Source organism: Anopheles nili, chromosome 3 (genome assembly GCF_943737925.1).
Source record: "Anopheles nili chromosome 3, idAnoNiliSN_F5_01, whole genome shotgun sequence".
NCBI classification, from domain to species: Eukaryota; Metazoa; Arthropoda; class Insecta; order Diptera; family Culicidae; genus Anopheles; species Anopheles nili.
In genome coordinates this window covers 74,320,149-74,335,228 of record NC_071292.1, presented here as the reverse complement: position 1 = coordinate 74,335,228, position 15,080 = coordinate 74,320,149, and the positions used below count along the sequence as shown (strand labels likewise).

Below are 15,080 nucleotides of genomic sequence, written 5' to 3'. Positions count from 1 at the left end.
ACAGTGAATATGTAGACTAAGAAAACTAAAACTAAAATTTTGTAAAAAGTCTGGTCGATAAGACATACTTTATACTCTTCTTAAATGGCTCAACAACTGTCAAGGCCGGTCTTGCAAAGGCTTTTTATGATTAGAAATTCTCACGTACCTGAATACTTGGTCCTGCGTACGGGCGAGGCTCGGTCGAGATTTGTACACGTTACTATACTACATTTCTCAAATTTATCGTCTGTTTTTTTATCTGTATTAACGTAACATAGAATCCCAGACCTTCTTCTTATCATGCACTATAGCGGTCTTGGCCTGCTTCAGGAAAAGTCGGAACCGTTTGCGATCAAATGTCGTCGTCTGCTAATCGTTAATCCCACCCTTTTTGGCAGACGCATCCACGCCAACATTCCATCTCAGTTCGGGCCTACCAAGTGGACATGTGGACGTGTCGACCATTTGCACAGTCTAAACGTAATTTTCAGGCTGGGTCGTCCGGTACCATTATTTTGACATGACCAACCAACCGGAGCCTGGCAAGTCTAGTTCGCTACACCCAACATAATCCCACACCAACCATTCCCGTCTCACAGTGACTTGAACTCTCAAGGGTTAATTGTTTACATTTGAACGCCGAATCACGAACATGAGCCGGCATTGGAATGAGCGCGAATACATATCAATCTTCATCGTGTAACAAAATTCACAGGGAACCTCGATCAGGTTCAATCGTCATTTTAAATTATACTTTCAATTGAAAATTTAAGCATTTAATAGCCTCAGTAGCGCAATAGATGAGTAAACATTACAACGCGTAAGCTTTTTTCACGCGGTAAATCGCAAGACTCTCAAAATATTCTCAATTCTTTAAAGTTAGCAAATTTTGAAGAGGAATAATAATAAAAGAGTTTCTACTTACCTTATAGACAACCGGACTGAGCAATTTTTACTGCTTAACTAGTAATTTGGCTTCCAGAAAAGAACTACACTAAGCACGAGAGGCACCGTAACAAAACAAATCTTTCACGCACATGGCCGCTAGCTGTCAACGTGACAGCGACGTAGCTAAAGAAAGAGGGCATATAGAAATTGAAACATACTTTAGTACTATTTTGTACTATTTTTAAAAAAGCTTATTGAAATATACAAAAATGTAAAATCTTCTTTAGACCATGCCATGGATCATATTATGACCAACTACAGAATTTTATATGTTTAACATTACATTTTGAATACCATTAATACGATAAACTGCAATGGTTTTATAGGTACGCTTGAGACATAAATCTTTGAAATCAGTAAATTGAACATGCATATACCAGATCCGCAATCTTGTTCAACATTCGGTTCTACATACCGTAATGCACAGAGTTGCACAAAAAATGTGCTTCGACACTTAGTTATGGCGAAATAGACCTTCAGAAGGCTGCATGTCATCCACTAGCCCCCATTTCCCTCAAGTAGTAAATATTGAAATTTGGCAGTTGACTAGGACCCATCAGAAACAATACTGCTGGCATGCAAACAATTTGGCCATTACCTCAGAGATAATTTTATCTTTCCCTTGTGCTTTTCAAAACTAATTCATTCATACGATTCATTGCCAAAAAACGGTTTCATTGAAATGTGGCCTAAATATCAATGGAAACGCCACGCTCGCCTATAGTTCTACATATATACGTGCCTTTTTGTTGACGAATAGTTATCACTTAAGAGCCAGCCGAGTAGCTGGCACTCCAGCGACCAATCACGGTAGTAGTAATTGGGTTCCGCAAATCCAACCATCGAGCAAGCACGCTGTCCGTTTGTCCGTTACATTTGATCAGTTTAGCTAGTAACCCTGCACCGCGCGGTCGCAATCCTGGACGAGCAACATTCATTGTTTGGTGGTTCTTTTCCAGCAAGCTCGACTCCAACTAATGCAACATGACCGTGTGTTTTCTGTATTACAATACCATATTGGTACTACTAGTGATCGTGTCCGTGTACCGATTCGATCATCCCATCGCGCTACAGCCTGCCGATGCGGGTTCTTTACGTCTACAGAAAAGCGGTGCAAATGATACCGAAAGTGAAAGCGGTAAGTTTGGGTGGAATCAATTAAGCTTACCCCCAAGTCTCAAGAGTTGGTTTCGCACAACGGTCCGCTCATTACATGCTGGTGTACGCTCATTGCAGTTCATCCACCACCGGCATTTATCGACCCCAGTCCGGAAGCGACCGATGGGGTAGCTGGCAGTACCATGAATGAAGGCCGCCTGCGTCAGAAGCGACTCATCTCTGTAGGCGAGTACGAAAAAACGGCCCAGTACTGGAACATTGGTGCGCAGCTCAAATTGAAGGAACATTTGTTAAGGCAACCGAACCAAAACATTGCCAAAAATGTGATCCTTTTCCTTGGCGATGGCATGTCAATACCGACCCTCGCTGCCAGCCGAATGTATCTCGGTCAACAGCAAGGTCACACAGGAGAAGAGAGCCAGCTATCCTTTGAAGAATTTCCTGATGTGGGCCTTGTAAAGGTAAGTTTTTGGAGCTGTGGTTCAAAGTTTATGAAGTTATTCATCTTTTACGATTAGCATATCGGAGGATCGGCTAGTCCATCCAAAAGTGACGAGACAATTTGCTATACGGGCTTCTTGATGAATTAGCTTCTGTAAACCGTAAAAGCGTGAATCATAGTAGTTTGGACCGATCACTTAATGATGTTATTCTTCTTTTCCATTGCCCAGACTTACTGCGTCGATAAACAAGTGGCAGATTCGGCTTGTACAGCAACGGCCTATCTGTGCGGGGTGAAGGCCAACTATGCCACGATTGGTGTAACGGCAGCGGTCAACTACAGCAACTGTGCCGCCAGCAACGATCCCCGCAATCACGTCCAATCGATCATGGCCTGGGCACAGGCAGCAGGCAAGGCGACCGGTATTGTGACGACGACCCGTGTGACCCACGCTAGTCCCGCAGGAACATACGCGCATACGGCCAGCCGCGAATGGGAGTGTGACGCCGACGTAGTTCGAACAGGGGGCGATCCGGCACACTGCCCGGACATTGCGACTCAACTGATCTACGGTGAGACGGGCAAAAATTTTCGCGTCATTCTGGGCGGCGGACGCCGTAAGCTTCTTCCACGGACAGTGAAGGATGAGGAGGGAATCCGGGGGCAACGTCTGGACGGGGCCAACCTGATCTCTCAGTGGTATTATGGAAAGCCGCTAGGTAGCGCGCGGTACGTATCGACCAGGCAGGAGCTGATGGCGCTAAATTTCACCGAAGTGAACTATTTGATGGGACTGTTCAGTTCCGACCACATGAGATTCCACCTGGACGCTCGCAAGGAAGTGGACCCAACGTTGCCCGATCTAACGTACGCTGCTATACAAATGCTGCAAAAGTACCCCGAGGGATACGTACTGTTCGTGGAAGGCGGAAAGATTGACTTGGCGCATCATTTCACAAAAGCACGTAAATCGCTCGACGAGACGGTGCAGCTGTCCGAGGCGGTGCAGGTGGCTCGGCAGCTGACCAGCGCCGACGATACGCTGCTCGTTGTAACGGCTGACCATTCCCACACCATGACACTGTCGGGCTACGCGACACGTGGCAATGATATCCTGGGTCTGAACAGCCAAATCAGTGACGGTGACTTGAAACCGTATACCACGCTTAGCTACGCGAATGGTCCGGGTGGCCCGATGCCAGATCCGATGGGCCAGAGACCTAACATAACCATGTCGATGATGAAAGATCAAGACTTCCAGTTCCCGAAGGTGGTCCCGATGAAGTACGAAACGCACGGCGGAGATGATGTTGCACTGTTCGCCTACGGACCTTGGTCGCACCTGTTTGGAGGAATGTACGAACAGAACGTCATTCCGCACTTGATAGGCTATGCGGCCTGCATTGGGAATGGAGAGCACGCGTGCTCGGCTGCCGGCAGTTTGTAAACAGGTTGAGTAGTTTTTATCTCGTTTTAGTGTGTTGTGTTACGTCGTGTTTGTAAATAAAATTCCTATGTGTTTTTAAGCTAAAATCTGTGTTATTACTACCGTTTATGCTGCAATGTTGCATTAGCTTTCGACAATGTAAACTACTCCTCATAATGGGAATCACACGACATATTTCATTTTCAAATTCACAGCAAAAAAAGCCGAATTCCAACCACATGGCACGGAATGATTAAGATGAATGATTCATTGATTATATATGAAAGCAAGATTTGTTTTGAAGTTGCACAGGCAGCAGCACAACAGAACAATTTCAATTTAATAAAATAACTGGACCGCGTGAAAAAACACCTTGCGAGCTATTCTTTCGCGCCTGTGGAGTCGCGCACCGTGCTTACGAGCAAGAAAATACTATGTACGGTGTTTAAATAAAGCCAGCTGTCATTCGAAATGACCGCCAATTTCATCGCATCAACGGCTGATGCAATGGCATGCACCAACACGTGCGAGTGAACGGACTGCATTCTTTTATGGCTAGACTCACGCTATCTCGTTTCCTCTCGAAACCAGCAACGAACGTATATACTCATTTGCTCAACGATGGCGAATTGTTGAATATGAAATTTAGTTACAAACCGTCTCCTAATTTTCCGTTTCTAAGTATTTCACATGCTGCTAAATTGCCTCAAAGTAATATATTCGACGTAGATGTCTTACAGCTGGTTAAACGATCTACAATTCGATTGTTATATGACTGACTCAATGTCAAAAATGTTCGGTTTTTCTGCTGCAAATTGACGTTTTCGATAGCGGCTTCGTTTCTTCGCGCCTTGCTTGCGGCAAACTTCCGTGCAGTAATCGTGCGAGCCGAAAAAAAGTGGCACTGGAATTTGGTGCGTGCAAAACCACTGCGTGTATGTGAGCTGTTTGTGTGCGGTGTAATAGCACCGCGGTAGGATTGTGAAAATTCCGTGATTAAAGGCTTTCCTCCGTATCATCGTTCTGGTGACGATCCGCACCAGTCCATTAGCAAACAACTATCCGGCACAAGGCAAAACCGCGTGTCTACAACTCGCGGTCCACCTACTGAAAAACGTTGCGATTTCTTACACCGGCCGGAGAACGCGCCACGAAAAGTGCGAATTCACGGCTGCCGAAAGTAGAGTAATTGCACAGCTGCTAATTCTATTGATTTCGCAATCAAAAGTCTGAGAACAGCCACCTCGGGTGAAGAGGCGAGTTTGCCATTGTGTGAATAATTCAGCATCGGCTCGGTGCCGTAACAAAGTGTCTCCTTTCGTAAAGTTCTCATAGGGAGTGTGATTTCAGGTTAGGAAGCTGCCTGTATTACGTTTGTTCTCAGCAGACATGGATACCGTCAAGATAAGCGAGCTGCTTCGTGCCACCATCGAGCCAACGCAGCGATTGCAGGCTGAGGAACAGCTAAATCAGGTGATAATTCTTACTCCGGTTTGTGGATGGTACTGGGGGAATGAACGGTAAGCCACGGAACCCGGAATATCGCTGGCCGCACCAATCCAACACCATGTGCTTCGGTGTGCGGAGAGCGAACCCGTCGATCGTGCCGTCCCTGTTACGCTAACATTGCGATGCTGGCATTCCCGGCTCTAGGTGTCTAGGTTTCTCGCTCTAATGTTTCCGTTCTGCGTGGCTTCCGGTGTATGCCAATAGTCCTCACCGGCGAAACCTCAAGGCGATCGCCAGCCGTAAGCGAAGGATTCGGTGGTGTATAAAAATAGCAGGCCCTCACAGATACTGTGCTTTTAGGTCGGTTGTGTGGCTAGTGCACGATTCCACAATGATTTATTCTTTTTTCAGTTTCAAGCGCACGGTTTGTCATCGTGTGCACGCGTATAGCACACGCAAGCGTGAGCGTGATGCTATACAGTGCGAATGAGATGGCAGAAACATCTGTGACGCGAGGACCGCGAATGTTCTCTCCCGCTTTATGCGTTTGACACGTCGGGTCGAGCGATTGAACTAATGATGAGATGTCGGCCGCATATACAGCAGGTGGAGGAGTGGTATACGGGGCAAGGAGGAGCTGTACGCCTGGCAATATTTACAAATATGTAGTGGCTGTTGGGGTTTAACAGTCGAATCAATGTGCGACGAACAAGCAGCAGGTTTTTAGGATTTTTGGGCTGTATTTGAGTACGATCTAAGCAAACTGCCTGCCAGTCAAAACACTAGCAAACTGTTCTGGACGAGCCAAACGATTTTAGAATTTATCCTTGAAATCAAACAAACGAGACTGTTCTGCCGATCGCTTATAACAAAACAGTTAAGTGGTAGCAGGTTGGAATGGCTAACGATTTGGTTCAGCTGACTCAACCGACCGTTTATTAAATCACTCGTCTGTTCTCCCATTCTCTATCTCCATTTACCACTAATCCAGGCCCGGCTCGACTCGGCTCTGTTGCCTTCGCCCGCATATTCGAACGATTCATTGACCAAACACTTGAACCACGTTTGGTCGGGTGTTGCCATTACAACGACAAGAGCTTAAATAAATCCACTTTTTCGCAGTATACATTGTAACAAATGCACTGTATTCTTCAGTTTTATTTTTTACCGTTGTCCTATAATGATAACATGTGGCAAAATTCGATAATATATTCTTTGACAATTCCGTTAGACTTCACCGTCCATTTAACGCGTGCTACTGAGGAATGACCTCGTTGATTTTTAAATCGAGCATTTTCTGCAAATTGCCTTATATCCATCACTGATCAAAATAGTTTTAAGTGACCGTTTCATATGCAAATGATAATTGGCAACTACTAAACGTGGGAGCATAGAATCTAACGAATGTTTGATTTTTCGTCGCGTTTTGAAAATATCGTTTATAACTTTGAATGCCAAGAAGGTTTATTTGATGTAGCAAAGCAGGAAACTTATCCCATCGATTAAATTTAGCACTTTATTCCCATAAAAAATATCTTGCATTAGTAGATACAACTAATCAAAAGTTTGCCAAAGTTTACTGCGCCAAAAATTGGGTCAATATCACCTTGAATAACACTTTTAGCTTTGGGTAGGTTACCGAGGGAACCGAGTTAAAATAGCTGGACTGCAACTCTGCCATCACCAATTGTGGCAGCTGTTTGCGAGGTCTATTGAATTTGCATTCGAAAACGGGTGTGAAAATAGGACAATTTTTTTCAACATTTGGATGATTTAGCAAACTACGAACATAATTAGTCTAATGTTTACAATTCATATAATAATATAACTGGTAATCTAAGGTTGTATAATTATATTTTTTGCTGCCTAATTTGGGAACTTTTTTCTATTTGTGGTCACACAACAGACCTCCCACCGTCACAGGAAGTTATGGAAAACGGAAAGACTTTCCGATTTCATCGGATGTCGGAGCTGAATGTTATTATTGAATCACATGATACAACCGCACACGTCGCATTATCTGTTTCGTTTGTAGTTTCGAATTGATTGAAAGTGCGAGCGCGTCCATTGCGAATTTCGATCACGCCGTAACGTTATAAATGGATAAAATTCACACACACCATCCCCATCCTCAATACATTTCCATCCCCAATTCATTTCCCTCTGTGAATAATTTTTGCCGCCGTAGAATAGAATTAGCATTCTGACTCATCCCTTTCGTTTTTCGTTTCGTTATGTGGGATAAATGCGAACTCTTCGCATGAACACAGGTACACAAGATCATCGGTTTTTTGCCCAGCCTGATGCAAGTGATACTGAAAAATGATCTAGAAATTCCGGTCCGACTGGCGGGAGCGATCTATCTGAAGAATCTGATAAACAGCAGTTGGCAGGACCGGGAGGCGGAAGCTGGCCTGCCACTCCCTTTCGCGATACATGAGCAGGACCGGGCCATGATCCGCGACACGATCGTGGAAGCGGTCGTTCATGTACCCGCGGACGTGATCAAGGTACAGCTGTGCTTCTGCCTGAGCCACATCATTAAGAACGACTTTCCGGGTCGGTGGACGCAGGTGGTCGACAAAGTGAGCCTGTGTCTGCAAAACAGCGATCCGGACGTATGGCACGGTGCGCTGCTCTGCATGTACCAGCTGGTCAAGCACTACGAGTACAAGAAGTCCGCCGAGCGAGCTCCTCTGACTGAGGCTATGAACTTGCTTCTGCCGCAAATCTACACGATCATGATGAACGTAATCAACGAGCCGTCGGAGCAGAGTGTGCTGATGCAAAAACAGATTCTGAAGATTTTCTACGCACTGACACAGTACTCGCTGCCACTGGAGGTAATCAGCAAGGACGTATTTGCGAGTTGGATGGAAATCTGTGTACAAATTTTGGAACGCCCGGCACCGGACTCGTCGCATATCGAGGAGGAAGAACGGCCACAGCTTCCTTGGTGGAAGGCGAAAAAGTGGGCCTCGCACATCATCCTGCGCATGTTCGAGCGATACGGCAGTCCAGGCAATGTTATCTCGAAGGAATACAAAGAGTTCGCCGGTTGGTTCCTGCAAACGTTCACGAATGGGCTGCTGAGAGTGCTGCTGAAAATTCTGGATGAGTACCGCCTCAAGGTGTATGTGTCGCCACGTGTCATGACAAACACGCTCGACTACATCAAGACGGCCGTTTCGCATGCGTTCGCTTGGAAAATGCTAAAACCGCACATCATTGCGATCATTCGGGACGTTATCTTCCCGCTTATGTCGTACACGGACGCGGACGATGAGCTGTGGGAAAACGACCCGATCGAGTACATCCGCAAGAAGTTCGACGTGTTCGATGATTTCGTGTCTCCGGTCCAGTCGGCCGAGACGCTGCTTCACAATTGCTGCAAATCTCGCAAGGGAATTCTCACGCAGGTGATGCAAATCATCATGGAGATCATCAACACGCCCGGGCTAGGTCACAAGGAAAAAGATGGAGCGCTGCACATGGTCGGTTCTTTGGCCGAGGTGCTGCTGCGGAAGAAAATCTTCAAGGAGCAGGTCGAGCAGCTGCTCATGCAGTACGTATTCCCGGAATTTTCAAGCCCCCATGGCCATCTGAGAGCACGTGCCTGCTGGGTGATGCACTACTTTAGTGACATCAAGCTCAAAAATCCCCATGTGTTGGAGCAGGTGATGCGCTTCCTTAGCAATGCTCTTCTTACGGACAAGGACCTCCCGGTGAAGGTGGAAGCGGCAATGTCTATGCAGATGTTCCTTATATCGCAGGATGACGCAGCGCCGTATCTTAAAAACCAGATCAAGGATATCGTTATGGAGTTGCTCAAAATCATCCGAGAGACGGAAAACGAAGAACTCACTACGGTAATGCAGAAGATCGTGTGCACCTACTCGGACCAACTGCCACCAATTGCGGTCGACATATGTCAGCACTTGGCGACCACATTTAGCCAAGTGTTGGAAACGGAAGACAACGGCGACGAGAAAGCTATCACGGCGATGGGACTGCTCAGCACGATGGAAACTCTGATGGCGGTAATGGAGGAACATCCGCAGGTGCTGCAGGCGCTGCACCCGATCGTCCTGCAGGTGATCGGGCACGTGCTGCAGCAGAACGTATTCGAGTTTTATGAGGAGGCGTTCGGGTTGGTGTGCGATCTGACGTCGAAGAGCATTTCACCGGACATGTGGAAATTACTGGAGATAATTTACGAAGTAAAATAATTCGAACACAACAGGAAGCAAAGAATTACACAATTTCAACTAACACACTTCATTTCTAAAATTTACAGCTGTTCCAGAAAAACGGTACGGAATACTTCGTCGACATGATGCCTGCCCTGCACAATTACATCACCGTCGATACGCCCGCTTTCCTTTCCAATCAAAATCACGTCATTGCCATGTACAATATGTGCAAATCGGTAAGAATATATTTAATTATTTGTTGATAATTATTAATTATTGATAATTATTTGTTATTCATTTCATAGAGTGAAGTACTCACTGATACGTATGCTCGAATTGTGTCTCTGAAATTGCATGCCATGCTTTTGTTTTTTTTATTGCAGATGTTGACAAGCAGCACCTCGGAGGAGTCTGAGTGCAGCGCAGTCAAACTGCTCGAAGTTATCATTCTGCAATGTAAGGGACACATCGATGATTTTATACCAAGCTTTGTTGAGTTGGCGTTGATGCGGTTAACGAGAGAGGTCAAGACGTCTGAGCTGCGAACTATGTGCTTACAGGTCAGTTGCCAGATGAAATCCGACACCTCGGCTTAATCATCGATAATGGTTTTTTGTGTATTCTTTACTCTTCCTTATATAGGTGGTTATTGCAGCAATCTATTACAATCCCACATTGTTGTTAGATATACTGGAAAAAATTCCGATTCCGGTTCCTGATTCTTCGCTCACAGCTCATTTCGTTCGGCAGTGGTTGCTTGATTACGATTGTTTCCTTGGGTACGTCTATATTTTTTGCTGCATTCTACGTGTTGCACGTTACATATTCCTGCATTTCTATTGCAGCATTCACGACCGCAAGCTGTGCATTATCGGTCTGTGCACGTTGATGTCGCTGGGCGATCGTAAACCGACCGTGCTGAGCGAGCTGCCAGACAAAATTATTCCCACGATGCTGATGATATTCGACGGACTGAAGCGTGCCTATGCCGCCCGTGCTGCCGAGGGGGAAGAGGAAGAAAGTGAGGATGAGAGCGAAGACCTCGAGGATGGGCTGTCCAGCGATGAGGACGACGTAGACGAAATGAATCCGTACTTCAAGAACATGGTGAAAATGGTGCAGGATAAGGGATCCGAGGCCGGTTTTGAGGTGACTGCATCGATTCAGGTGTGTAGCTGTCGTATTATGAAAGCATATGTATGCGCAAAACTGTGTCTTATTTAATGTTTACGATACTCGCGTTAGGATGCTGATTCCGATGAGGACGACGAAGACGATGACGATGACGATGATGATGGCGATGAGATCGATGAAACAGCATTGGAAAGCTACACCACTCCGATCGACGATGAGGAGAATCCGAACGCGGTGGACGAGTACATCTTGTTCCAGGACGTAATGAACAGTACGTAGCGAAATGGATTGTACTCACCGTGACTGTTGCTAAATTATGCACTGTACGATTTTAGATCTCCCCAATGCCGATCCGACCTGGTATACGATGCTTACCAGAAATTTAAACGCATCAGAGCAAAGGAATCTGCAGGAAGTGCTCGTCTTGGCCAACCAGAAAAAGGAAACGAAACGTTCGAAGGAGATTGAAAAAATTGGTGGTAAGATATTGGATTTCTTCTCTAAATCCGTTGTATATCGTTTGTTTAAGTAACTATCGATTATTTCTATGTTGCGTTTGGTTTTCTGTTTACTTCTCTCCAGGATATCAATTCACCCAGCATCAGATACCAACTAACTTTAGCTTTACGGGGCAACCCCAGCAGTAGTTAGCTTTAATAGGACGAGCTAGCTTTTATATTTGTTGCAATTGCACGCCCGAGAAGAAGCCCTGATTACGTACTACCACCACTACCCTTGCTACTATTATGGCTACTACTTCAGCTGCTGTCGAGTGCAAATATGCAACAGAAATCATCGGAAAAATACGTTCCACCCTTTCTTCTACTCTAAGAAAACGAAAAAGTGATCCAACCGTTTGTAGGAGGTTCTACAATATTTGGCATTCGACTCTCCTCAAATGCACACACATCCCGAATGTGGTATATGGAATAAGCCTGGTTTTATTTGTATACCGATACGCATACTGCTCTGCTCGTCAGGATCATCATTATTTAGCTATCCAGTACGCCCTCCTCGCTCCAGACGGCTTGATTGAGAATGGTCGAATGATCTTACAGTTGAATCCGCACCACGAACGATACGTGTATGTGTGTGTATGTGTGAGTGCATGTTCTGAGGTTTGTATTTTGATGTATAAAGCAGGAAAATGTAAATGTCTCTTAAACGCATTTGAAACGCAAGCAAACGATTATCTGTGTTTTCTGTTTTGTTGTTGCGTGTGTTGCGAAGCTATTCGGCAATCGAACAGAATTCTGGCGTTGTGAGGTTATCGTTAGTTAGGAACGGTATAGAAAGACGCAGCACGAGAGTGTAATGTTACGGAATTAGGATGAAGCGAATAGTAAACGAGGTTATAAGGATGAAAAAGAGGATCGTTTTTTAAGGAACGTGAGTTCACGCATGGCCGAAATCCTTGAGTCCCACACAACCAGCAACGGGGGGAGGATACAACTACTGAAGCATAAAACTAATAATAACTAGAAGTTAAAAGGCTACACCACTGTATGATTGATGGAGAGATTCCCGTTCAATACAGGAGCGCGCAGCAAGTATGAAGTGAAGCTGTTATTTAAATATTTGTTATAAAGTTGAAACGCACCTTCAACTATGGTAGCTCTTAAACATGTTGCGATCACACACTGTAGTAATGGTTTCTTTTGAACACAACCGTTACAATGTTTCGCAGCGCAATCGTCGTCCCATCTATGGCAATTAAATCTTTTGTATTGTGAAAGTCATTTGTGTGTGTTTGAGAATCATTAACTCCGCCAAATCTAGCGTCGACATAGTTTTAATAATGATACTGAAAACAAGAAAATGTGCGTTTTCCACGGCACACAATTTTGAACAAGGAAGTAGTGAGAGCAAACATGGTCCCTACTTAGTTCCGGATCCAACTGTGATATATTGATCCCAACTCGACCCCAATTCGGTGCGTGAGGTGTCCCATAGCATGGCACCCCGCACTTTGGGAGGGTTTCTTGGCTAGGAGAAAGGAAGAAAGAGCGCACGAAAGCAAGGATTTTCGTGGGGATTTTTAGCTCGTCATCGATTTTCATTGTGTTTGGGTCGCGCAATGCGGCCGAAAATATAAAATGATGGAAACATAGCGAAACGCGTGAGGTATGCTACATTAGTGTTGTAGAATCAAACGAAGAGAAAGCCGATAATGGTGTTAAACCGCGTTACGGAGTAAGAATTTGTATGCAGCATCCTTACTCTGGTGTAGATACGATTAGCTGCCGTTTAAAACTACCGGCCAGTTGCTGATAGAAAGGATTGCTGCTGGTAAGAAGAATATATAAGCAAACGAATGTTTCAGGTGGATGAGTCGAGCGATGGAGAAACAGCCACGAGGACAGTAATAATAGAAAGAAAACAAAAAGCATTCACACACGCACACATATATGCCATTTTTTTTGTCCAAGGCATTAAATAATAATAGTCCGCTGAAAGTATGAAATTGAAAATTAATGAAAAACAAAACCACCTTCTGAACGTTTGGATCGTCTTCCAATACGCACCAAACAGGCTTTTGAAAATCTTCGGCAAAGCACCAATTTCCGTATATTATTAGTACGAAGAAAGTGAAAGTAGATCACGATATCCAGAACCAGCATTTAAATGTAAGAACAAAATACATCTACCTCCTCCCATCTTACCATCAGTTGTTATGGCCGATGGAAGGAGGCACTGGTTTAAATGGCGCAACCAATCAATGTTCGGCGATCATCTCTGAGGGCATTTAAACGAAAATAAAACAGATTCATTCTTGCAGCATGTATAACATAATGGAGAAAAGAATACAAGTATAGAACGTAATACAAACGGCAGGAATTTTACGTGCAGTGACGACGGAAGGTGTCGTAAACAATTGCAACTCTAAAGCTAAAACATGGGGACGGTCCTATAGAACCGTAAACGAAATGGCGAGCAAGCTGTGTAAGAGTCTGAAGAAAAATATATATATTGATTATAAACGACAATGCGTAATGGGTTGAGAAGGAAATAGAACGCACGATGCGTGTATTGAAATAATTGGAAAGAAATAAGGACTCGTGAAACGTCAAGGTTATCTGGTTGGCGGAGCAACAGTCCCAGTTCTGCTATCTCATTAGAGATTTCCAATCAGCATCTTCTTATTTGGTGTTGCTACATCTGTTGTAGTACAAGGCCTTGCTCGCAGCAATGGAGTAGAATTTGGTGTGCCTTATAAGCCTTTACGATAACGTCTTTGTTTGCAACGAATTAGATTCTGATTCGCATATTATTAGAGTGCCACTCCCACCTATCTCCTTTTTGAGCCGCGCACGTGGACAAAAGAGGCGTGGTAGACCTAAACAGCCGGTTGTAGCACTTTAGAACACCAACAATTCACACTCAGTTTAAGTTTGTTTTTATTACATTTGTAGGATTAATGATTTTTCTTTTTTAATCTCACAAGGGTTTTCCGGTCACTTTGATATAACTAACCCACTTTTTTGCCGCTTGGGGCACCTTTGTTTTTTTATCATTCACCTCTACTCCAAGTAATCCATATATGGAAAGTAAAAGGTATGCTTCTGATGATTTTGCTTGATATTCTTTAGTACCGCTATCATTGAGTAATTGATTTTGTGATTTAATACTTGTATTATCCTGCATATGTACGTTTGTTTAGTAAGGTTTTTGTATGTTTGTATGATTACCGCTATCCCTAGAGATGACGGATTAATTTATGTGTCCGCTCGACCGTTCCTCTTAACCGATTATCCATTAAAAATTCATTAATAAAAAGTTCGTGTTTGACCATATCATCGGTTTCGTTTTGCAATCGCAATCTGACTATGTTGTTAAAATCTGTGGCCTATCAAGTAAAATAAGATGTTCCATGTTGCGGTAATTGGTTCCTATTGGTATCAATTCATGTTCAATGTTGGCGTTTTGTTTTTTTATTTTTTCCGGACGGTAGGTAAATGCACGCGTTCTAAATTGTTTGACACAATTCATCATCTGCATGCCGTTCAACACTGACGTTTGTGCTGCGTTTTCTGGCTTTGTGTTAGGTTTTCTTTGGTTTTCCTTCCCGTCCTCTCTCCGAGGATGGTGCATCCTTGGCTAAACCAGACACTTCTGCTTCCATCACACCCACGCCTATATCCTGCGATTGGTTAACTGTTCACTGTCCATTCATTTCCATCGGGCTCCTATCTCTAATGCTTCTCACATTTGCGTCCTTCTAATTAGAATTTATTTTGCTAAAAAATTATAATAAACGATCAACAATTCATATGTATCCCGGTCTCTTGCACGCCTTTGACTGTTTTGTCTCGCTCATATTCGCTACCGTTCTACTACTTTTTACAGTTTACAATAATCCTACCAACTTGCACATGACACCCACCGA

General features: G+C 44.3%; 2 protein-coding genes across 2 annotated transcripts; both read left to right on the top strand.

Moving 5' to 3' along the window:
- The first annotated feature begins 1,914 nt into the window (after window positions 1-1,914).
- LOC128725457 (alkaline phosphatase, tissue-nonspecific isozyme-like) lies at window positions 1,915-3,938 on the top strand. Its single transcript, XM_053819201.1, has 3 exons — window positions 1,915-2,068; window positions 2,167-2,510; window positions 2,721-3,938. Exons 1-3 carry the CDS (start codon window positions 1,915-1,917, stop codon window positions 3,936-3,938), a joined length of 1,716 nt encoding a protein of 571 aa, XP_053675176.1.
- Window positions 3,939-5,075: 1,137 nt separating this feature from the next.
- Window positions 5,076-13,642, top strand: LOC128727474 (importin-7). The gene is made up of 9 exons (XM_053821389.1): window positions 5,076-5,390; window positions 7,637-9,586; window positions 9,664-9,795; window positions 9,943-10,119; window positions 10,202-10,338; window positions 10,405-10,726; window positions 10,823-10,964; window positions 11,029-11,172; window positions 11,276-13,642. Exons 1-9 carry the CDS (start codon window positions 5,307-5,309, stop codon window positions 11,338-11,340), a joined length of 3,153 nt encoding a protein of 1,050 aa, XP_053677364.1. The 5' UTR covers window positions 5,076-5,306; the 3' UTR covers window positions 11,341-13,642.
- Window positions 13,643-15,080: the final 1,438 nt, after the last annotated feature.

What these genes read in the sequence shown, in the direction of transcription:
- LOC128725457 (XM_053819201.1), top strand. Translation starts at nt 1,915, where the DNA reads ATGACCGTGTGTTTTCTGTATTACAATACCATATTGGTACTACTAGTG. An exon ending in TGATACCGAAAGTGAAAGCG is followed by an intron (nt 2,069 to 2,166) that starts GTAAGTTTGGGT and finishes CGCTCATTGCAG; the next exon opens with TTCATCCACCACCGGCATTT. An exon ending in CTGATGTGGGCCTTGTAAAG is followed by an intron (nt 2,511 to 2,720) that starts GTAAGTTTTTGG and finishes TCCATTGCCCAG; the next exon opens with ACTTACTGCGTCGATAAACA.
- LOC128727474 (XM_053821389.1), top strand. Translation starts at nt 5,307, where the DNA reads ATGGATACCGTCAAGATAAGCGAGCTGCTTCGTGCCACCATCGAGCCA. An exon ending in TACTGGAGATAATTTACGAA is followed by an intron (nt 9,587 to 9,663) that starts GTAAAATAATTC and finishes TAAAATTTACAG; the next exon opens with CTGTTCCAGAAAAACGGTAC. An exon ending in GTTCCAGGACGTAATGAACA is followed by an intron (nt 10,965 to 11,028) that starts GTACGTAGCGAA and finishes GTACGATTTTAG; the next exon opens with ATCTCCCCAATGCCGATCCG.